The sequence below is a fragment of the Schistocerca serialis genome, chromosome 2, assembly GCF_023864345.2.
Source record: "Schistocerca serialis cubense isolate TAMUIC-IGC-003099 chromosome 2, iqSchSeri2.2, whole genome shotgun sequence".
NCBI lineage: Eukaryota > Metazoa > Arthropoda > Insecta > Orthoptera > Acrididae > Schistocerca > Schistocerca serialis.
The window spans coordinates 413165257-413189180 of NC_064639.1; the positions used below are offsets into that span (position 1 = coordinate 413165257).

The following is a 23924-nucleotide window of genomic DNA, read 5'->3' on the forward strand; positions in this document are numbered from 1 at the left end:
AGCAAGGTAGGTCTATGGTATAGGTGGAGGTGAGGAGCTTCGACAGGTAGTGTGTGAAGTCTGGATCTGGGCCGGCTGGAAAGCACAGCCAGCAACGGTGGGAGTCTGAAGTCTCGAGCGGCTGACGTGGTCATATCGGAGGTGTAACATCATTTAGCTGACAGAGCTGGAACAAACTACAGTGTCACAAGAGTTACTCAAGTCTGGCCACTACTTTTAACATTTTATGTCTCTTATAATCACCAATGACCCCTTGCATCATGGCTACATATTGGGTGAATCTATATGAAAAAAGGAAGCTTGTCAGGGTTTCCTCAAAGATCATCTTGGAAGTTCTGGCCAACCATTCTGCTCTGAAACATAACACAGTATGTGAAGGAGTGGCAAGCAATGTGTTATTGCCTTCCTGTGGTGAAATCTATGGAACTTGGCTGATGGCAACTATGGACCATTGCATATACGTTGATGTGTGGCATTCCCTCTACAGTGAAGGTTGTTGTTAATACCTGAATTGTAGCTGCTGGTGTTGTTGATGAGAATAATGAATGGGAAGTTAGAGAGGGTGTCAACCACAAGTAACAATATAGACTTTTTAAATGAGTCTCCAAAGTGAATGTTGACATGGTTCTGTGACTGATTGGAAGCAGATGTTACAATACCGTCATGGCAAATCTGAATGGCTTTGCACACAAGTTTGCTGAGCCGGGGCCATATATTCAACACTACCATTAGTGATCCAGCCAGTATGCTTAACTCATTGCCAATGCTTTCATTCTCAATGCCTGTATATCACTCAGAGTGCTACATGTAATAGCTCGAGGATATGAGGCTGAAATGTAGTTGGGAACACAGCCTGTCGCTCAGACTCTAGAGGCCAGCAGAACTACCTCCTCATGAAAACTGAGTCCATAGTGCATATGAAAGTAAATCCACAGTGCCAGTTCCATAGCTTTTGGCACATGCTCCAGCCAATCAAACTGTGAATAACATACTACTTTATGGAGTAATGAGGTCCCGTTCTGTTATGTAGTCACCTCCTGGATCATCACTGGTTATTTATCCAGCACGTCCCTAATGTTTTCACCTAGCTAAAAATAAAGTGCCCATTGCTTATTGAACTCATGAGCAGAATTAGTCAATAGACATGACACGTCAGAACAAGGGCATTGGTCTATATAGCAGTTTGACAGCATCAGATCTAATAGTGGTAATTTTGTCAATAACAAAGACCATTGCTGAAGTTATTGTGCTTTTTATCTGGATGGGTCATTCAGGTAAAAGCAAAATTAGTGGCTTGTGGTATGTGACCAGGTGGAATTTTGTTCTGTATAAGAAAACATTGATTTTTTTGGTACCATAAATAACTGCCAGTTCTTCCTTTACTACTTGAATATAATAAATCAGCTGCACCACTGCTAGTGTTTTAGATGTTTAGCAATCCGTTTTCCTGTGCTTGAGCGGGCGTGCCTGTGTATAAAGTGCGCCAACCGCAAATAGCATTGTCGTGCAAAGTTGCATTGTTGCTTTACAATAGCGAGCCCCTACATATTAATGCATTATTGTTTCAGCTAGCACAGTGAGAAGTTGGGTTGTCATGGGTTCACGTGAGCTACAGTAATTTAAAATAAACTGCGAGTGTGTCATCTTAGTGTACAAAGTACACCATGCGCCCAGTCTGTAAGTAATTTTTCCTTCACTTCTATTTAGTTCCTTTTTAGACGAATCAAAAGATAACACGTAACAAATGGGTATATCACTGTACAGGGCGAGAGGAAGCTGACAGACAAAGAGCTTGATTGGTTACTCAATGAGGATCCAGATTTCAACTCTCTACCAGACAACAAAAACGATGACGACTCTGAGGAAGAAGAGGACTTTATCACACAAAGTGACCACGATTCAGATTCTGATCTAGTCCATGATTCAAATGATGACCGTGAAGAGCCACTTTCCATTGGTGGTATTTTTATTGGGAGGGACAAAACATATAAATGGAATAAAATATGTCCTAATGTGACTTCGGAAACAAAAAGAAAGAATATTGTGAAAATATTGCCTGGGCCTACACGTGTTGCCATAGGGGTCACCCGAAACAGAGGCTTTGTGGACAATACATAGCCTGGAAATGATTGATGAAATTGTAAAGTACACGAAAATACACATTTAAGCTAAGAAAGAATGTGTACAATATTACAGAGAAAGGAACTTTAAGAAAACTACAAGGTGTGAAATAATGGTATTGTTGGGATTGCTGTATCTCATCGGGACTCCACTCCTCTTTATTTGGTTTTCAGAATGATATTAGAGGTAGAAGCTGAGTAGCACCGTGGTGCAGTGGTTATGATACTAAACTGTTGCATGGAGGGTCGTGAGTTCAAATCTCACCTCGACTGTACAATTATAATTTCTATGTTTGGTTCAAGTACATTCTCGAAGTATCCTGAACTGTCAAGAATCGTTGTACTGGAATGTTCTGTAGCTGTATGCAATGTGGTCCATTGATCATGACGGGGCCAAATATCTCACGAAATAAACGTCAAACGAAAAAACTACAAAGAACGAAAATTGCCTAGCTTGAAGGGGGAAACCAGATGGCGCTATGGTTGGCCCGCTAGATGGCGCTGCCATAGTTCAAACGGATATCAACTGCGTTTTTTTTTTTTTTTTTTTTTTTTAATAGGAAGCCCCATTTTTATTACATATTCGTGTAGTACGTAAATAAATATGAATGTTTTAGTTGGACCACTTTTTTTGCTTTGTGGAGGAGGAGGAGGAGATTAGTGTTTAACGTACCGTCGACAACGAGGTCATTGGAGACGGAGCGCAAGCTCGGGTGAGGGAAGGATGGGGAAGGAAATCGACCGTGCCCTTTCAAAGGAACCATCCCGGCATTTGCCTGAAGCGATTTAGGGAAATCACGGAAAACCTAAATCAGGATGGCCGGAGACGGGATTGAACCGTCGTCCTCCCGAATGCGAGTCCAGTGTGCTAACCACTGCGCCACCTCGCTCGGTTTTTGCTTTGTGATAGATGGCGCAGTAATGTTCACAAACATATGGCTCACAATTTTAGACAAACAGTTGGTAACAGGTAGGTTTTTTAAATTAAAATACAGAACGTGGGTATGTTTGAACATTTTATTTCGGGTGTTCCAATGTGATACATGTACCTTTGTGAAAGTATCATTTCTGAAAACGGATGCTATTACAGCATGAATACCCGTAAATACCACATTAATGCAATAAATGCTCAAAATGATGTCTGTCAACCTCACTGCGTTTGGCAATACGTGTAACGACATTCCTCTTAGCAGCGAGTAGTTCGCCTTCCGTAATGTTCGCACGTGCATTTACAATGCGCTGACGCATGTTGTCAGGCGCTTTCGGTGGATCACGATAGCAAATATCCTTCAACTTTCCCCACAGGAAGAAATCTGGGGACGTCAGATCCCGTGAACGTGCGGACCATGGTATGGTGCTTCGACGACCAATCCACCTGTCATGAAATATGCTGTTCAATACCGCTTCAACCGCACACGAGCTATGTGCCGGACATCCATCATGTTGGAAGTACATCGCCATTCTGTCATGCAGTGAAACATCTTGTAGTAACATCGGTAGAAAATTACGTAGGAAATCAGCATACATTGCACCATTTAGATTGCCATCGATATAATGGGAGCCAGTTATCCTTTCTCTGATAATACCACACCATACATTAACCCGCCAAGGTCGCTGAAGGTCCACTTGTCGCAGCCACCGTGGATTTTCCGTTGCCCAATAGTGCATATTATGCCAGTTTACGTTACCGCTGTTGGTGAATGACGCTTCGTCGCTAAATAGAATGCGTGCAAAAAACCTGTCATCGTCCCATAATTTCTCTAGTGCCCAGTGGCAGAACTGTACGCGACGTTCAAAGTCGTCGCCATGCAATTCCTGGTGCATAGAAATATGGTACGGGTGCAATCGATGTTGATGTAGCATTCTCAACACCATTTTGAGATTCCTGATTCTCGCGCAATTTGTCTGCTACTGATGTGCGGATTAGCCGCGACAGCAGCTAAAACACCTACTTGGGCATCATCAATTGTTACAGGTCGTGGTTGACGTTTCACATATGGCTAACACTTCCTGTTTCCTTAAATAACGTAACTATCCGGCGAACGGTCCGGACACTTGGATGATGTCGTCCAGGATACCGAGCAGCATACATAGCACACGCCCGTTAGGCATTTTGGTCACAATAGCCATACATCAACACGATATCGACCTTTTCCGCAATTGGTAAACAGTCCATTTTAATACGGGTAATGTATCATGAAGCAAATACCGTCGGCACTGGCGGAATGTTACGTGATACCACGTACTTATACGTTTGTGACTATTACAGCGCCATCTATCACAAAGCAAAAAAAGTGGTCCAACTAAAACATTCATATTTTTTTACGTACTACACGAACATGTAATAAAAAATGGGGGTTCCCATTTAAAAAAACGCAGTTGATATCCGTTTGACCTATGGCAGCGCCATCTAGCGGGCCGACCATAGCGCCGTTTCCCCTTTCAAGCTAGACGAGTTTCGTTCTTTGTAGTTTTTTCGTTTGATGCTTATTTCGTGAGGTATTTGGCCCGGTCACTATCAATGGACTACCCTGTATATACTGTGTGTGTTCTGGCCGGAGGCAGCTCGCTCCGTGCTCTTGTATGTGTAAGTGCTGAATAAACCTTCGTTAACTGAAGTTAGTGTTCGTAATTCATGTAATAACACCTTCTTCTACGTGACATTATTTTGGTGGAGGCGCGGGGTATTGGAACTTGTGATAGCGCACATTATCGATGACACAGTGCCTCCCATCAGACCACGAGAGAGCCGCCGTTTACGTGGCGAGAAACCCGAGTTTGAGCCATATTCCACAGATCACAATCTATCAGAGATAGAAGAAGAAGAGGACTTTACGATGACAGCGTCTGTGTGCCACCACATGAGACATCCTTCCGGGTTCTCTGGTGACGATGGCATAGATCCAAACAAGTGACTGAAGGTATATGAGCCTATAGACTAATTTAACAAATGGGAAGACACCGTGTGTTTGGCTGAGAACAACGAGGAGAAGTTCACAAGCCGGGAAGTATTCTAGGTGGAACTACGCAAGTATTTTGGCAACACGCAATGACAGAAGTGCAAGGCTGAAGATAAATTAAAGTGAAGGGCACAGCGTCCAGGAGAAACTACAGCATCCTACATTCAAGACGTGTTGGAGCAGTGTAAAATAGTGGATCCTAGAATGAAGGAGGAAGATAAGGTTGCAGATCTCATGAAGGGTGTTGCTGAGGACATGTATCAAGCCCTACTGCTGAGGGAGGTTTCGACAGCAGAGGACTTCATAAAATGGTGCCAGTATATCGAAACAATGCATCAAAAAAGAATTGTACAGCTTCCAAGCGTTGTATCGATGTCTGTGATGGAGGAAGCAACTGATTTCACAAGTGTTCTTCGTCAGATAGTGAAAAAGGAAGTTCAGAAGGCACTTGGATTGCACAGCAAGCAAAAAACAGAGACACTTCAAGAGGTCATAAGGGAGGAAGTAGAACAGACATTGAACCAAATCTCTCGTTCTTCATTTCCCTTTACAACGGTAAAAAAGTCGAGACTCAGGCAGAGTTACATTCCTACAATGCCGCATGAGGAACCTGTTTGGGCACCAAGAAAGACTGACGTCTGGGTGACCCAGGATAACCAACCAGTATGTTTCCCCTGTGGACGGCCAGGACATGTGGTGCACTATTGTCGAGAAAGGCAGCAGATATTTGATGATGCTCGTACCAGAAGGCAGCAGACCGATCTTAGCCGACGGCAACTCCAAGACGATGAAGATGAACAAGAAGATGTGGGTGCAGTATGATGTAGATCACCATGGCCGCAAGCTAGCCACATGAGAGGACGCTCCCCAACACGCCGATCAAGGTCTCCATCGCCGTTTAGAAGCTCCAGCCGATCACCTAGCCACCGCAACCTGAAAAACTAATGGGTGCGACCTTCCTTGGAGGTGAGGCCGCTGAAGAGAAAAATCCTCCACAGTCGATTGCCACAAAAATGATACAAAACTATGTCGATATCCTCATGGATGCCCAACCAGCCCAAGCTCTTGTGGACTCTGGAGCATCATATTCAGTCATTTCGGAGAAGTACCGTCGCCAGTTGCAGAAAACCGTATTCGTCGACAACAAAACATTTCTGATGAAGGTGGTTAATGGGAAATATGTAAAACCTGGAGGAAGATGTACCATTCGTGTGGGTATAAGTGGCCACACAGAGCCATCAGAATTCATTGTCTTACATGAGTGTAGTCATGATGTCATTCTCGGATGGGACTTATTGAAAGCTTCTCAGGCAATTATAGATTGTGGTCGCTCGAGAATTATGCTAGACTAGATGAGATACTGTGGACAGGAAGATGCGCATCTGAGTGTGTGGAGACTATGTGTGCTGGATGAAGTGATCATTCCAGCAGTCAGCGCTAGGAAAGTAACTGTCATGTGTCATGCCATGCATCAACCCATGGATCTTGTACTGGAATGTAAGAGAAGCATACCACTGGAGAATAACTTGGTCATAGCAGCCACTTCCATGACAAGCCATGCACCACCGCCTCCAGCAGACATCTATGGTCTGAAGATGATCTTATAATAAGATCGAAATTGGTCACCACATTAAAAAATTTATGCGACCAAGACTGCTTCCAATTTATTTATAATAATTATAGATTGCTGTTTCCTATAATAAGAACCAAGTTCTTTAAAATGAAATAATTTAGTTCATATCTGACAAATGCAGAACAACTATGGCTGAAATTAAAAGACATTATAAACTGTGGTCTAAATTAATATAAACCAGGTAAAGTAATAAAAGTTGGCAAAGACCTACCTTCATTTAATCGTACCATTTGAAGAATGCTGAAAAGACAAGGACAACTATTCTCTCACCACAAATGAGGCTACAGGAAAATGGATATAGAAAACATAATAGCAAATCTTGCATCAATAAATAAGACTACATGTGATGCCTACAGTTATTTCCACAATCCAATCTTGGTGAAAGATCTATCAGGAAATCCTAAAAAATCTCTGTCATATGTTAAGTCCGTAAGTGAATACAATTAGATTAGATTAGATTTACTTTCATTCCAATTGATCCGTAGTGAGGAGGTCCTCCAGGATGTGGAACATGTCAGAAAAACAACAATACATGACAAATATTTAAACTAAAACAAATAAGCTAATGTACCATTCCACTGGTCCCAAGTGGAATGATCGTCATTTTTTAATGAACACTAAGAGTCATTTTACAAATACTATTGCACTGAATTTAAAATAAAAAAGTTTTTTATTTATTTATAAGGTAAGAAACATGTAATACAACTACTGTAATACTTATTTACAATGAACACATTACTGCACTGAAATGGTGCAGAAGTTAGATTATACTTACACACACACACACACACACACACACACACACACACACACAAATTTTCAGTGAACACATTACTGCACTGAAATTGTGCAGAAGATATGTTGTACTTATATACAAATCAGTTGGTTTTCCTCAGAAATTCATCAATGGAGTAGAAGGAGTTGGCCACCAATAAATCCTTTAGGCTTCTCTTAAACTGAATTTCATTGGTTGTTAAGCTTTTTATGGCTGCTGGCAAGTTATTGAAAATGTGTGTTCCTGAATAATGCACACCTTTTTGTACAAGACTAAGTGACTTTAAATCCTTGTGAAGATTATTCTTATTTCTAGTATTGATTCCATGAATTGAGCTATTGGTTTGAAAAAGTGATATATTTTTAATGACAAATTTCATTAAGGAATAAATATATTGGGAAGCTGTAGTTAGTATCCCTAGTTCCCTAAACAGGCTTCTGCAGGATGTTCTTGAGTTCACACCACATATAATTCTTACTGCACGTTTTTGTGCCTGGAAAACTTTAGCTTGGCTTGATGAATTACCCCAGAAAATAATCCCATATGACATTATGGAATGAAAGTAAGCATAGTATGCCAGCTTTTTCATTTTTATATCCCCTATGTCTGACAAAATTCGCATTGCAAACAGAGATTTGTTAAGACGCTTCAGCAGTTCTGTGGTGTGCTCCTCCCAGTTGAATTTATTATCAAACTGTAATCCCAAGAATTTAACACCGTCCACTTCTTCTATCTTCTTGTCATCATATGTTAGACATATACTCTTGGGACACCCCTTACAAGTTCTGAACTGCATGTAGTGTGTTTTTTCAAAGTTTAGTGACAAAGAATTGGCTAGGAACCAGTGATTAATGTCTACAAATATTTTATTGGCTGATCTTTCTAAGACTACACTTGATTTGCTATTTATTGCAATGTTTGTATCATCAGCAAACAAAACAAACTTGGCATCTGGTAATGTTACTGATGAAAGGTCATTGATATACACAAGAAAAAGTAAGGGCCCCAAAATGGAACCTTGTGGGACCCCACATGTAATTAGTTCCCAGTTGGATGATGCCTGATAGCTTGATACATGTCTCTTTCCTAATAACACCCTTTGTTTCCTGCCAGAGATATAAGATTTGAACCATTTTGCAGCATTTCCTGTTACACTATAATATTCTAGTTTACTTAAAAGGATATTGTGATTTACACAGTCAAATGCCTTTGACAGATCACAAAATATACCAGTTGCCTGCAATTTTTTGTCTAATGAATTAAGTACATTTTCACTGTAAGTGTAGATAGCCTTCTCAATATCAGAACCTTTTAGAAATCCAAACTGTGACTTTGACAGTATGTTATTTGAGATAAGATGGTTATAAAGACGACTGTACATTACTTTTTCGCAAATTTTTGAGAATGCTGGCAACAGTGAAATTGGACGGAAATTTGATGCTATTTCTTTATCTCCCTTCTTAAACAGTGGCTTAACTTCAGCATATTTCAGCCATTCGGGAAATATTCCACTGATAAACGACTGGTTACACAGATAGCTTAATATGTTACTTAGCTCAGAATCACATTCTTTAATTAACTTTGTTGATATTTCATCATACCCACTAGATGTTTTTGATTTTAAAGATTTTATGATGGACATTATTTCTGTTGGGGTAGTGAGGGTCAAATTCATATTATGGAAGTTACTTGAAATGTCTGGTCTAAGGTAATCCATAGCAGCATCTACCGAACCTGACAACCCCATCTTTTCAGTAACAGTTATAAAATGTTTGTTAAAAAGTTCTGCAACACTATACACATCTGTCACCAATGCATCATTTACTCTTAATGCTATTTGTTCCTCTTCATGTCTGGTTCTACCGGTCTCCTCCTTCACTATATCCCATATTGTCTTTATTTTGTTATCTGATATGACTATCTTTTCCTTGTAATATATTTGCTTTGACATCCGTATTACAGTCTTTAATATTTTGCAGTATTTCTTATAATGTGCTATAGCATCAACATTGGAAATGTTTCGGATTGACAGATACAGTTTTCTTTTTGTTTTACAAGATACCCCTATTCCTCGAGTAATCCATGGCTTCTTTGTAGACTTTGCTCTATCCTTGGTAAGTTTTGGGGGAAAGCAGTGTTCAAATAAGGTAAGCACTTTATTAGCAAAAATGTTATATTTTTCATTCATGCCATGAGCACTGTAAACATCAGTCCAGTGAATGTCTCTGAGGAGTGTCCTAAAATAATCAATTTTTGGCTTACTGATTACCCTCTTGAGCTCAGATTTAACAGATTTTATATCTTGTTCAGTATTAACATTTAACAGAAGGAACTGCATGTCATGGTCTGAGAGGCCATTGACTATTGGTTTTGTAATATAATTTTGTTCATTTGACTTTTCTATAAAGATATTATCAATGGCTGTTTGTGAGCAAGTGGTTATCCTAGTGGGGAACTTTACTGTGGGAATTAAGTTGAATGATAGTGTTACTAACTCAAATAGGTTCTTATTGGGAGAGTCTTTAAGGAAATCTACATTGAAATCACCAGCAACCACTATTTCTTTGTTTTTGGTTGTTAAATGGGCCAGTACAGCTTCAAGGTGGTTTACAAACAGATTAAAGTTACCTGCAGGTGCTCGATATACACTTAATATTATGAAAGATTTTTTGTGAAATTCTAATTCTGTTGCACATGCTTCCATATGCTGTTCTAGGCAAAATTTATGAATGTCTATGTTCTTAAATTTATGACAGTTCCTGATGAATGTGGCAACTCCTCCTTTCTCCATTTCTGATCTACAATAGTGAGATGCTAACCTAAACCCTGTAACACTTAAAAGTTCTATACCAGTGGTCACATGATGTTCAGAGAGGCAGATTATGTCAGCTGGGTTTGAAGACTCTAATTCATCTATGCAGATAGTTAATTCATTAATTTTATTTCTCAGTCCTCGAATATTTTGATGCAATAAAGATAGCTGACATTTCACATTGACTGACTTAAAATTGGATGGAGTTAAAATATCTGCTGACAGTTGAAAATTCTTAACCAATGGCTGTTTATGTTGATGTAATAAGCTGGAATTATGTTTTTTGATTTCTTTCTCAAACTGAAGGTTTGTCTCAGTTCTAACCTCTCTTAAAATTTGTTTTCCTTCTGTCCTCCCTACCCTAAAAAAGGGTCTTTTCTGAGTCCTATAACCACTGGTATTTTACCACTCATGACAGTGCCTCCCCCCTTTAACTTTCCTGCTCTTTCCCCAGCCAATACAAATTAAAAACGTATTTATGCATGAGGATATTACCATATTCAGTTTTGTCTGCCACACAGAGACAAAAAATAGAGATATTGATATAAGCACCACTCGTAATGTCAAATGTTAATGATTATGCAAAGTGAACAAGGCACCAGGCACTGATGGAATTTGATTTATACTTTACATTGAATACAATGCAGAATAACCCATTTTAACCTCATATTTGTAGGGAATCTCTTCTACAGTGAATAGTCTTGCATGACTGGAAAAGACCACAGGTCACTCCCATTAACAAAAAGGGTAAAAGTTGGAATGCACAGAATTACAGACCAATATTACTGATACCCATCTGTTGCAAGATCTTAGAGCAAACTGTATGTGCTGATGAAAAGATAGCTTACAGATTCCTAGATATTTGAAAAGTATTCAGTACTATGTCACATCATTGACTAATAATCATTATATGAGCAACAGAGTGTCTTCACATATGCAAAATTGTCTCAAAGAATATTTCACTGTTAGAACCAGTACATATAGTGAAAGAACAACAGAAATGTAACTTTTATCAGATGTGAACCAAGAAATCATAATAGGACCAAGGCCCGAGATTTCAGTTTAAGCGAGATTTAGGATTCAGCACTGAATTTACTTGGATCTCAACAGCCATCTCATGCATCAGAGTTTGAACATAATGAGGGATTTGAATTTTGCAAAATAATTGTATGGTCACAGAAAAAGGAACATAAATGAAAGAGCATATCAAGCAATAGGAACTTAACTATGGGTAGGGGACATTACCAACACATGTAGATGAAAACACAGCTTTCACAGAGACCAAAAAAATATGTTGGTCTGATAGGGGTCCATACAGTAAACACATATAAGTTCAACATTTGCAGAAGAAAGTGAGAGGATGACTAGGTCAAAATATTGTTTGCACAACTGAATAATCATTTTAACTGGAAATGCAAAAATATTCCACCATTCATGAAACTTGTTTTTCTTTGTCTTCTACATTACATGTAATATAACAATTCAGTTAGCTGTATGTTAACTGTTGTATGCTGTGGCTACTTGAAACTTACAACAGTAGCATTAGAAGATTTGTGACTACTAGTACTGGCATGGTGAAATAAAAAAGTGTTGTCTTTTCACAGTCAGTTGCTATACTTATGAATCTATTGTCACATTTTGCAGTTTCAGACCATGATACCACCCCTGGTGAAAGAAAAGCTAATGCACACACGTTGTCTTGGCAACTGGGCTTCCTGTTTCTGAATGGATAAAAGTTGAAAGACTTCAGGCAGCTACTTTTTTGTTACTGGTCTCTGCCAACCTCAGTTGTACAGAATAAAGCATGCAGTAGCTGTGTAGTTGCCATTGTTTGACGCTGTGAATCATTTCACTGATAATTAAGTTCTAGTAATAAGCATAAATGTTGAATACATCTCCAGCAGTATCAATATCAGTTATGATTATACAAAAGACATCAACATTCGCTTAATATGTATGTCACTTATGCTATCTAATAAGACTTAAGGCTACTAAATGCTGTGTGTTGGTTGTTACAGGCACACAGGTGAGAAGCCATTTGCGTGCTCATGGCCAGGTTGTGGGTGGCGCTTCTCACGCTCAGACGAGCTGGCACGCCACCGGCGATCACATGCAGGTGTCAAGCCATACCGTTGTCCTGCCTGTGCAAAGGCATTTACACGCTCCGACCACTTGGCCAAGCATCTACGAGTCCACCGCAAGCAACGCGCTGCCAACAATACCAACACCTGCAGACCAGGACAGCGCCAAACAGTCACTGCTGCTACCACTGGGACCTCCTGGAATGCTGCTTACTAACTGCATGGCTGCTGCTTTGCATTGTCTATTGCCATTTATCCAGTACTAAATGGCTATCTTCAGTTGAGTGATTTAGCAGTGACGCATTATTACTCACTGCAGAGAAAAAAGAATATTCTTTGAGGAATTATTATTTATATCAATCATCAGAGTGTCAGTACATCACATGTGACTCTTCAACAGAATGTCTGGAAATAACATGAGTTATGTAGAATAATGCATTTTCAATTATTGGGTAGTTGCAGTAAGAAACAGTGATCACAATCTGCACTTACAATGTTAATGTCAATGAAGGCAACATATTTCCACAATCTCTTGATAATTGGTTTCTGAATACATTATGCATCCTTAATCTGTCAATAAATAAATCTTTGACAAAGCATGTGTCTTTTAATATTTTTTCTGTGTTAAAATTATGACAAACATCCAGACTACAAAATAAGTACCACAACAGTCTTGTTTACTTGTAAGATTGAAAAAACATGCATCTCACCAATGATAATGCTGTAAGCATTTTACAAAAAGCTAGAACTGACGATGATGGCCCACATGTGATACTACTGAAGCCGTCATGTATAACCCCTGCTTCACAGTGCAGTCTATGTTCCTGTTACAAATGTTTCTACAGTAACTATTTATTCTGTCTTCTGTAGTTTACTTAAATCATTAAGTCCTTAACATGTAAAAATTTTAGTATGGTTACAGTCAATCAGTACTTCTCGTATTTGGTGGATCTGAAAAAGAACAATGCATGATTAAAGCAGTTATAACATAAGTGTATGGATGCACTGTCTTGACCAAATACAGAACAACTGGAACTGGCATATGCCTAAATAAAATGCATATGTTACAAAACTAATATTTGATTGTAATTGGTTTGATGAAAGTTATTGTTAGATTTCAGGGAGAAAAAGACTAAATCCATCCTTTTGATACAAAAGCCCAAGAACAAATAATAAAGCAACAGCACAGTCTCTCAGAATCTAAAATGAAATAAATTGTTGGTGAGGAAAAATTATTTCTAGCGTTACCTCCTATTTGAATCTTTTTTTTTTTTTTACCCTGTTAGCATACACATTGAATTGCTCCATGCCCCCACTTCAAGTCTTGTCAGCTGAAAGGTGCCACGTCTTTTACAGTCTTCTTCTTCAATCTATGTGATTTGTACTGCTGTTATAATCATTTTACGCCCACCCCTGATACTGAGTCTTTCCCAAACAATCTCACATGCAGCTTCAATTTCTACCTCAGCAGATATGGGTTTCTTGTCTACCATGACGAATACACCACCTCCATTTCCCATTTGCCTATTCTTTTGATAAACACTTCAATTTCCCCCAAAAATCTGACTGCTGTCAATTTCATGTGTTAACCAGCATTCTGTACCAAGTATTATGTGGGCTTCAGGGCTTTTCGTGAGCACTTCAAACTGTGGTACTCTGTTGCGAATGCTTCAGCAGTTTACCATTAGGATTTTAATACTCTCAACTGTGGGAGGCATTTCTTTTGATCTTACATTGATACTTCTGGGTTTCTTACAGCTATCATTATCTGGACTGGATGGAGAGTTGCCTAATCTGCAAGACCATTCTGTGTACCCCACACACAGTCAGCTACCTGAGTAGCAGCCTCAGATGTGTAGTGCACGCCTGACCTATTTAGGGGTACCTTACAGTTCTCAACATTATGGCACAAGTCCAGGACGTCACAGCCTAGCTTGTCACAGAACCTTCAAAGTCTCTGGTTTGATTCTTCCACTCAACTCCAAACCAAATGGTGATGATCAGTTGCAGGGACAATGCTGCAAATCGTGAGCTTTTTTGAATTCCACGCACAAGGCTGGCCTTCTCAACCTTCTCTGCCAGTCGCTGGAATCGCCCAAGAATGACCTAAGCCCAGACAACAAGCATCATTTGTTCCAATGTGCACCACAATCTCCAGTTGGTTACACCTTCTTCCCTCAATGGCTGCCGGAATAGCCTCATCAACAAGCTGATTGAGGCCTCCAGGTATACACACTGTGTGCACCTGTTGTTCTTTACTGTCCCTTGCTGCCATTTCCCTAAGGGGTACCATCATTCGCCATACGTTTAAACTGCCAATAATTAAAAGACGCCCTTTTGTGTTTGCCTCCTTCTGACAGTGGAGAAAACTGGTTTCCCAAAAACAGGCGAAGTGAGTCCCACTGGCTCAGTTTCAGTTTTAGTGAAAAACAGCACCTCAAATTTGTTGGTTACTGTAAGATCCTGTACTTCCTGCAGAGGAGACAGGGTGCACAGAAGAGGATAGTGATTGAGGTACTTCTCATACCACAGGTACACAACTCTTGGGAGCTCTTCCAGTGCACTGATTTGCAGCAGCTGCCAATCGTTGAAATTTCACAATACAAACGGATATTGACACAACCAATGGAAGATTATGCAGAAGTGACGCGAACAGTAAAATATGAAAATCTAGAACTTTAAATTGGCACATCATCTCATACCCGTGCTCTCGTACTCTGACTTCAGAAACTGCTTCTGCAAACACATTGGGTAAACTCAAAGATGCAATCCGCTGTGGTGCTTGGTCTCTGAGCTCCTGCAGCCATCCCTCCACAAACATCATCAATGTTAAAACACGCAAACAAACAGATGCAGATGTGATGCCAGCAACAAAGCCTCCAGCTCCTAGCCAGCTTGCTTCAGAGTGTTCCACTACAGGAGGTGACATGGAGCTAGGGAGGAGACCATAGTTGCCAACATCCCCACCTCCAACAGCTGTGCCCCAATTTCTTCCCCAGAAGCAGCTGAAATTGTGGCAAAGAGGTCAACCCTCCACATCAGGGTCCCAGCCAAAACAGAAGAGAGAAAAGACCCCCCTCCCCCCCCCCCCCCCCACCCCAATCATTGCCACAATCCAAAATGGCACCATGAAAATTTATCCAACAACTGAATGTGACTCATTCAAGGCGGTGATTAAAGGGCTCCCTCATGACACTGACACAGCAGAACTGAAGGTGGACCTCATCTTCTGCAAGTTTACAGTCACAGAGGTCAAGCAAGAAACACACACCTCCGACTTGGCAAGACCAGGTGAAGATTGCAAAAAGCAAGTGTGTCCTTCAAAGCCATTACTACATCCTGACCAGAACAACTGCGAACTATAAGCGATGAAACACATGCTGCATTGCGACGTAACCATCGAAAAATATCAGCAGCCTGAAGGCCCTGTACAGAGCCACGAGAGCAAGCAGCTCTTTCATAGCACTGAGAACTGCAACCACCCAAAGAAGTGCACCAAATACTCCGGTCCCCACATCACTAATATGTGAACCAAGAACTGGGACATGCCAGTAAAATGTGCCTCTACAGTGACAGCCATCCAGCAAACTAAAGCTGCTGCCCTATGACACTGAAGCTGATGGTGAGTCTTCGTCCGCGGTTGTGCCTGCGAACTGCTACTGCAGTGACAACAATGACTGCGAGCTCTGTTCCCGCAGCCACAGCCACAGGTTCAAGCTCTGCTGCTGTCAAAAGCCACAGACCGAATGTGCCAGGGCCCAAATCCTACCCTGTGCTTTTCCCATCACGTGCCGCTGCTGCCTGGCAGCCGTGCGATCCAGAACTCCAGCACTCCCCACCCCACAACACGGAGACTGCTGCCACACAGCCACAGTATTCCCCCAGCGCTCACACAGGTATGTTTCTTAACAAGCTGAGAGAGCTGCAGCAACTGTTTTCAGGATCAGTTTTATTACCCTTTTTAACACTATTAAGGACAGCATAACAAAGCTTCGAGCTGCGCCTGATGCCCTATCAAAATTTATGATTATAGCTGAAGGAGCAATGACATTAACAACATACCTTCATGGATCGCCTTAGGTCCAGAAGAATAAAAATGGCAACCTGGAATGCCAACAGTGCTAAAACTAGAAAAACCTTTTCGGAAGACTTTCTAGACTGGCATACCATCGATATTATGTGTTTAATGGAAACGCACCTGAAGCCTGACGAACGATTCGCTGTCAGAAATTACAGCATCCACCAGTATGGCCATGTGGACCACTTAGGTGGCGAGACAACGGTATTGGTCGGGAGAAGAAGGTTCTTCTGCTCCTTGGAACTTCCACAAACTCAAACTATCAAGGCTGCCGGAGTAGAAATCAAAATAGGGCAAAACCTATGGCAAATCATTTCAGCCTACCACCTTGCCACTCCCCGCCCTCACTTCATGTATCTCTGTAGAGGACCTTTAGGCTCTGCTTAGGGCTGGCAATCATTTATTGGCAGGAGGGGACCTAAATTCGAAACATAGAGCCTGGGGCTGTCGTGCTGAGAACGCACGCAAGTGGCAGGGCTCTGTGGGTGTTCGTTGAGGGGCACACCAACCTTTCGCCACAGACGAGCCTACGGACATTCCTGGCAATGTGGACAGAAATTCTGATATCCTAGATAGTTCTGTTGGGAAAATTTTGGATATCGATGTGTCAGTCACAGCACTATGAACTGGACTCTGACCACAGTCCTGACAGGCTAGATCTCGTCAGTGATGAAGACAGTGGTGAGAGGATGGCAAACACACAAGTGATTACAAACTGGGACAGATATACCTACCTGGTGGGAGAGCACATGGAGGAAATTCCCCCACTTCAGATGGAAGGAGTCTTAGATGAAGCCACTGAGAAATTCACTGGCTTCCTCCATGCCTGTGCTCGTGTAACTATCATTAGGATAGCCACCGATACTGACGCCAGGGACCTACTCCCTGACAGTGCTATTGCGACCCAGCCAGCCGACCTCTGCCTGTTGCAGAGTCCAGAGGGCCAACTGAGACAAAGATTACAAGAGCGCAGGAGCCGTTGGTGGGAGGCGAATCTAAGATTCGCCGAAGCAGACATATTATTGGGTGAGTGACTCAGATAAGAAGTACGCGCCCAATAACAGAATTCGTGCCCGCTAACAAGCCGACAATATGTGCACTCATCAAATGTCAGGGTAACCATAAAGCCCCTGGTCCCAACCCAGTCAGCACCCCACGTCTAAAACACCTTCCCCCTCACGCCATATCCTACCTAGCAAGCGTTTATAACAACTGTGTGAAACTCACATGCTTCCCCTCAGCATGGAAAGCTGCAAAGATGACCACCATACCCAAACCTAACAAAAGCCTGCACCTTCCCAAAAGCTACAGGCCCATTTCTCTCCTAATTGGCCTGAGTAAAATCCTAGAACTCATAATCTTTTCACCCCTCCACCAGTTCCTCACTGAAAACAATATCCTTATGCCTGAACAGTTTGGATTCCATGCTGAGCATTCCACTATCCAACAATCCCTTCGCTTGGTAGAACACATTTGTCTGGCCAGGGTAAAAAGAGAAGCAACAGGAGAGGTGTTCCTGGATACAGAAAAAGCATTTGACCGCATCTGGCACAATGGCCAAATCTATAAGCTAGGTCAGATAGGATGCCCAGTTCATGTAACCTGGATCATTGACTCCTTCCTTACAGGACATCAGTTCTTCGTAAGGAATGGAGTCAAGTCCAACCAGACACGGCAGATTGTGGCAGGAGTCCCGCAAGGATTGGTTTTAGATCCTGTCCTTTACACCATATATACAAATGACATACCTATGCAGAATGGCAGAAAGATTGCTCTCTATGTGGACGACATGGCCATATACAGAAGCGGTTGTAGCCTCCTCCTAATATTCTGCCACCTCCAACAACATCTAGATAAGATAACACAGTGGTGTAACTGCTGGAAAATAAAGATAAATCCTAACAAGTGCCAGGCAATCTATTTCACCCCTAAAATCAAGCTGCCTTATCATCAGCTCGCCACTGATGGCAGAGAATTGATCTGGAGGAATTCAGTTATTTACCTGGGCCTCAAATAGACCGACGCCTAACCTGGAACAGGCAACTCACCACTGCAGACCACTGCAGCAAACACAGGCTGCACACTCTCCTGTAGGTTATATCCCCTGCTGAAAGGTGATGGGTTAATCATAAAGTGCAAACTTCTCCTCTGACACCAACTCATACTTCTGATCATCTTGTATGGCTCAGAGGTATGATCTATGGTGTCAGAGACAGCACAAACCCGACTGCAACGTCTCCAGAGCAAAGTATTCTGTGTCACTCAGGTGTTGGCAGATATGTCCTCAACACACACATAATAGACTTTTTAGGCCAACCCCATCCACACACTTATTCAGGACAAATCCACTAAATTCTATGAAACAACACAAACTTCGTCCCAGACATGAGTCACGAGAAGCTTCTCACAACCGCCAAAAATTAACCCTTACAGACCACTTTAGGAAGAATTAAAACATACATAAAACACCAAACACAAGCTTGCACACTGAAAACATGCACACAGCCCCAGTCCCCCACCTTCACAAAAACCCTTAACGTATTCTGAAGTCAGACGAGCACAGCCCAGTGGTACTTCGTATGCAACCGTAACAACCATAGCCTCGTTGTGTTCTCAGACAAGGAAAAATTCATAAGTTGGACCAAACAGGTTAGCGCAGTGGTTAGCATACTGAATCTGAGCTTGTGCTTCATCTTTAATGATCTCATTGCTGATGGGATGTTAAACACTAAGTTCATCGTCCTAAGTTGGCTGTTTTAAATAAATAAATGTATTGCATAGATTTTTCACTAAGCTGATTCTGTGCACACTTCTACACGGGCATGCTGAAGAACAACACTGCAGTGCTTGTTTATCTCAATCAAAATCGTTAAAATGTGGAGCACCAACAAAGCGCATCTTTGCCTGTAGCAGCTAACAATGCAACTGATACTCCCTTCCGTCTGCCTCATTTGATGCAATTTTTAAATTTTCTCCTTTCTTCAGTTAAAATCTACATCTACTATGCTATCAGGAATTTCTACTAGGACCTGCCTTTTTACTTATGTGATCCTCTGTTGCCTTCCCTACATATTCTCTCAAAGCTACCCTTTTACATTCTATTATATTGTTTTCCCTCTTTCAGTCCAATGTTGCCTGATGCTCCCCCTGGAAGACTGAACAATCTCTGGTCCCTAAAATTTATTCTAGTCCCATCTCCTTAATTTTCTACCATTTGCAATCTCTTCAGTTTCAATTTGCTGTCCATAACCAATAAACAGGGCCAGAGCCCACATCTGCCCCCAAGAATGTCTTACACTTTAAATTCTGGTTTCAAAATCTGTCTTACCATTACATAATCAGTCTGAAACCTTCTAGTGCCCCAATGTCTCTTCCATGTGTACAACCTTCTTTCATGGTTCTTAAACCAAGTATTAGGAGTAAATAAATTATGCTCTGTGTAAAAATCTACCGAACACCTTCCTCTGTCCTTTCTTTCCCCTTTCAGTGTTCTACTATGTTTCCTTGTCTTCCTTTTCCTATTACTGAATTCCAATCGTTCATCACAATTACATTTTCATCATCATTAACTGTCTCAATAATTTCCTTTATCTCAACACATATTCTTTCAACCTCTGCAGAGTTAGTTAACATGTAAACTTGTAATACTGTTGTGAGTGTTGGCTTTGTGTCTCTCTTGACTATGATAATGCATTCATTAAGCTATTCATAGTAGCTTACCCATACTCCTATTTTCTTATTCATTATTAGACCTACTCCTGCATTACCTGTATTAGATTTTGTGTCGATAACCTTATATTGACCTAACCAACCTTATGCTGACCTAACCAGAAGTTGTGTTCTTCCTGCCTTCAAACTTCTCGAATTCCCACTATATCTAACTTCATTGTATCTATTTCCCTTTTTAAATTCTGTAACCTACCTACCTCATTAGATTAAAGGATCGAACATTCCACACTCCAACCCATAAAATAAGTTTAGCTTTTTCTGATGACAACATACTCCTGAGTAGTCTCCACCTGGATATCTGAATGGGAGACTACTTTACCTCCTGAATATTTTACCCAAGAGAATGCCATCATCATTAAGCCAGACAGTAGAGCTGCATGCCCTCAGGAGAAAAAATAATGGCTGCAGCTTCTCAATGTTTTCAGCTGTTCACAGTACCAGCACAGTGAGGCCATGTTGGCTAATGCTTTAAGGCCAGATCAGCAAATTGTTCAGATCGTTGTCCCAAAAAGTACTGAAAAGGCTGCTGCTGCTCTTCAGGTTCCAGGTGTTAGTCTGGCCTCTCTGCAGATACCCCTTGTTACGGTTGCAACTACAGTATGGCTGTACGCCCACCTCGGCAGGGTTCATGATTCATGGGGGAAGTTAAATGTGAAGACACAGGTGTAAGGTGTCACTCAATCATATACTGGATAAGATTTTTATGTTTTTATTTAGGGTCTCCTATCAGATCAGTACAATAGTTGGAGTGAGAGAAAGGGAAGCTGTAGAATTAGGTGGCAAGATAACATCTGGAAGAAAACAGCTAGGATGAATAACATCCAATGGACAAACAATGCACTCGACAGAAAGAAATGGGGGAGAATTGTAGAGCAGGCATGAGGTCATTAAAGTCCTTGCCACATGTAAAGTAAAAGTATCAGATCAGTTCTGTGTGCTGGAACACTGAGAATTACGTCAAATAACATCTTTTGCTGATGTAAATGGCAGATATTGCAACTTCTTTCCCTCTCAGCAAAATGTCCTGAATTTTAGTCACAGCTAGTTCTCAGAAATACTTGCCAAATTGTACCCTGTAAAATGGCTAGAAATTACTCAATGTCCGAGTCTTCAATTTCCCACATTTAACAGAAAATAATGTGCCTAACACTATATCTGAAAGGTTTTAATTTTCACACTCTGTACCAATTTATATATTTGTGAAGGTATTAAACAAACTGGAATTTGTTGGTGATACGAAGAATCTTGGTTGGTTGGTTGTTTGAGGTTTAAGGGACCAAACAGCAAGGTCATCAGTCCCTTGTTTCAAATAGGCTCCATTCCGCTAATGGGACATCTCAGTAAAGTCAGAACAATAAAACAGAAAAAGGGAAAAACGTAAAAGGGCAGTCATGTTGTCATTGGTAAAAAAACAAAATGAGGGAAGTCGGCAAGAGAACGAACCCAACACTATACTGAAGCAGCATAGGCAAGACCACCTGTGACTTAAAAGGTACAACTGCTATAATGTAGAAAGTACGTATGGGAATAGAAAGACTAACCAAGCCTTAAAAAAAAGGGTAGAAACAGAGTAAAAGGGGAAGAAAAGAGGATTCCGGTCAGGGAGGTGAATCGGGAATCTCTGAACACTGCCTACAGTGGGAGACACCCAAACACTCACCGCCCTGCCCCAACACCAGAGAGAGATTAAAAACCTTAAAACTGAGAATAAAAACCACTCGGTTTCCGGAGGAAACCGAGAACCAGAGAGACCATCCGGGAATCGTCAGCCAACATCAAAGGTAAAGTGGGGGGGAGTCTGTACTTAGCACGCAGAGCCAAAAGAAGGGGGCATTCAACCAAAATGTGGGCTACTGACTGGAAGGCTCCACAACCACATAGTGGGGGTGGCTCATCACGCAAAAGAAAACCATGGGTCAGCCTGGTATGGCCAATGCGGAGACGACACAGTAAGGTCGAGTCCTTTCGGGAGAGGCGAAAGGAAGAACGCCACGGGCCCGGTGTCACCTTAATTGCACGAAGTTTATTAGACCGGGGAGTAGCCTCCCAAGAATTGGCCCATGACTGTGCGAAGTGGGATTTGATGTGAAGCCGTAAATCCTCTGCAGGAGGGGTTACAGAAAACGGGGGGTACATAACTGCTCCCCCAGCCAAACGATCAGCGAGCTCATTACCCGGGATACCCACATGGCCAGGGACCCAAAGGAAGTCAATGGAACAAGCAGCACGGTGAATATTAGCGAGATGGTCATGGATGGCAGAGACCAAGGGATGGCGCGAAAAACACCGGTCAATAGCAAGAAGGCCACTCATCGAGTCCGTACATAACAAAACGCGGTTGTGTTGGGATTGTTTAATAAAGGTAAGGGCCTGGGAAATTGCCATCAATTCCGCAGTAAACACCCCACATGTAGGTGGCAGCAGATGACTTTCCGTTCCAACAGAGTACATGAAGGAATACCCAACATGATCAGCAGATTTAGAGCCATCAGTGTAAAAAACAACAGCATCCCGAAACTCCCATAAAATTTGGCGGAAAAAGAAACGGAACACCACCGGGGGGATGGAATCTTTCGGACCTCGGCGGAGATCCAACCGAATTAGAGGCCGAGGAACTAACCAAGGAGGGGTGGAGGGGAGGGAGCACGGAAGACAGGACAAAGAAGGAAGCTGAAAATCACGGCAAAGAGACGCAAGGCGCAGCCCAACCGGTAAACCCGCCCGAGGGCGGGAGTCGGGTGGGCGACGTCCATGGTCTGGGAACAGGATAGAATAGGAAGGATGAGTGGGAGAAGAACGGATAGTGAGGGCATAAGACACCAGAAGCTGGGACCGCCGAACAGAAAGGGGGGGGGGGGATCCCAGCTTCAACCAGGAGGCTATCAACAGGGCTAGTAGGGAAGGCACCGGTGGCCAAACGAATACCACGATGGTGGACTGGATCCAGCACGTGCAGTGTGGAAGGAGCAGCTGAACCATAAACTTGACAGCCATAGTCCAAGCGAGACAGAACTAGAGCACGATAAAGACGGAGGAGGAGGGAATAGTCCGCACCCCAAGAGGAGTGGGCAAGGAAGTGAAGGACATTGAGTTTACGGAAACATCCTACCTTCAGGAGTCTGATATGGGGCAGCCAAGTGAGCTTGTTGTCGAAAAGAAGACCCAAGAAACGAAACTGTGGGACCACAGGCAATCTTTGTGCAGCGAGATAGAGCTCTGGATCAGGGTGGATCGTAGTACGGCGACAGAAGTGGATCACTCGCGATTTTAAAGGAGAGAATTGAAACCCGTGTGAGAGGGTCCATGCAGAGGCACGCCGTATAGCTACCTGGAGCTGCCGTTCTGCAGATGCCATCGAGGAGGAACTAACCCAAATGCAGAAATCATCCACATACAGGGCAGGGGTGACCAAGGGACCGACAGAGGCCACAAGTCCATCGATAGCAATGACGAAAAGAAGGACACTCAAGACAGAACCCTGTGGGATGCCCGTCTCCTGGGTCCGTGGAGAACTAAAAGCAGTACCAACTCGAACTCTGAATTACCGATGGATCAGGAACTGGCAGATAAAAATCGGGATTGGGCCCCGAAGACCCCACTGATGAAGGGTAAGTAAGATGTGATGGCGCCAGGCCGTGTCATAGGCCTTGCGAAGGTCAAAAAACACTGCGACCAAATGGCGGCGCTGGGAAAAAGCCTGCCGGACTGCGGATTCCAAGCGGAGTAAATGATTGAT

At 42.1% G+C, this 23924-nt stretch overlaps 1 protein-coding gene across 1 annotated transcript in view; it reads left to right on the forward strand.

Annotated features, from left to right (window-relative positions):
• The window catches only part of LOC126455582 (Krueppel-like factor 3), a 205409-nt gene extending 192469 nt beyond the window's left edge, over positions 1-12940 (forward strand). The window contains exon 5 of the mRNA XM_050091338.1: positions 12319-12940. Coding sequence (XP_049947295.1) covers positions 12319-12598 — 280 coding nt within the window. The 3' untranslated portion in view covers positions 12599-12940. The remainder of the gene's footprint in view (positions 1-12318) is intronic.
• The last annotated feature ends 10984 nt before the right edge of the window (positions 12941-23924 follow it).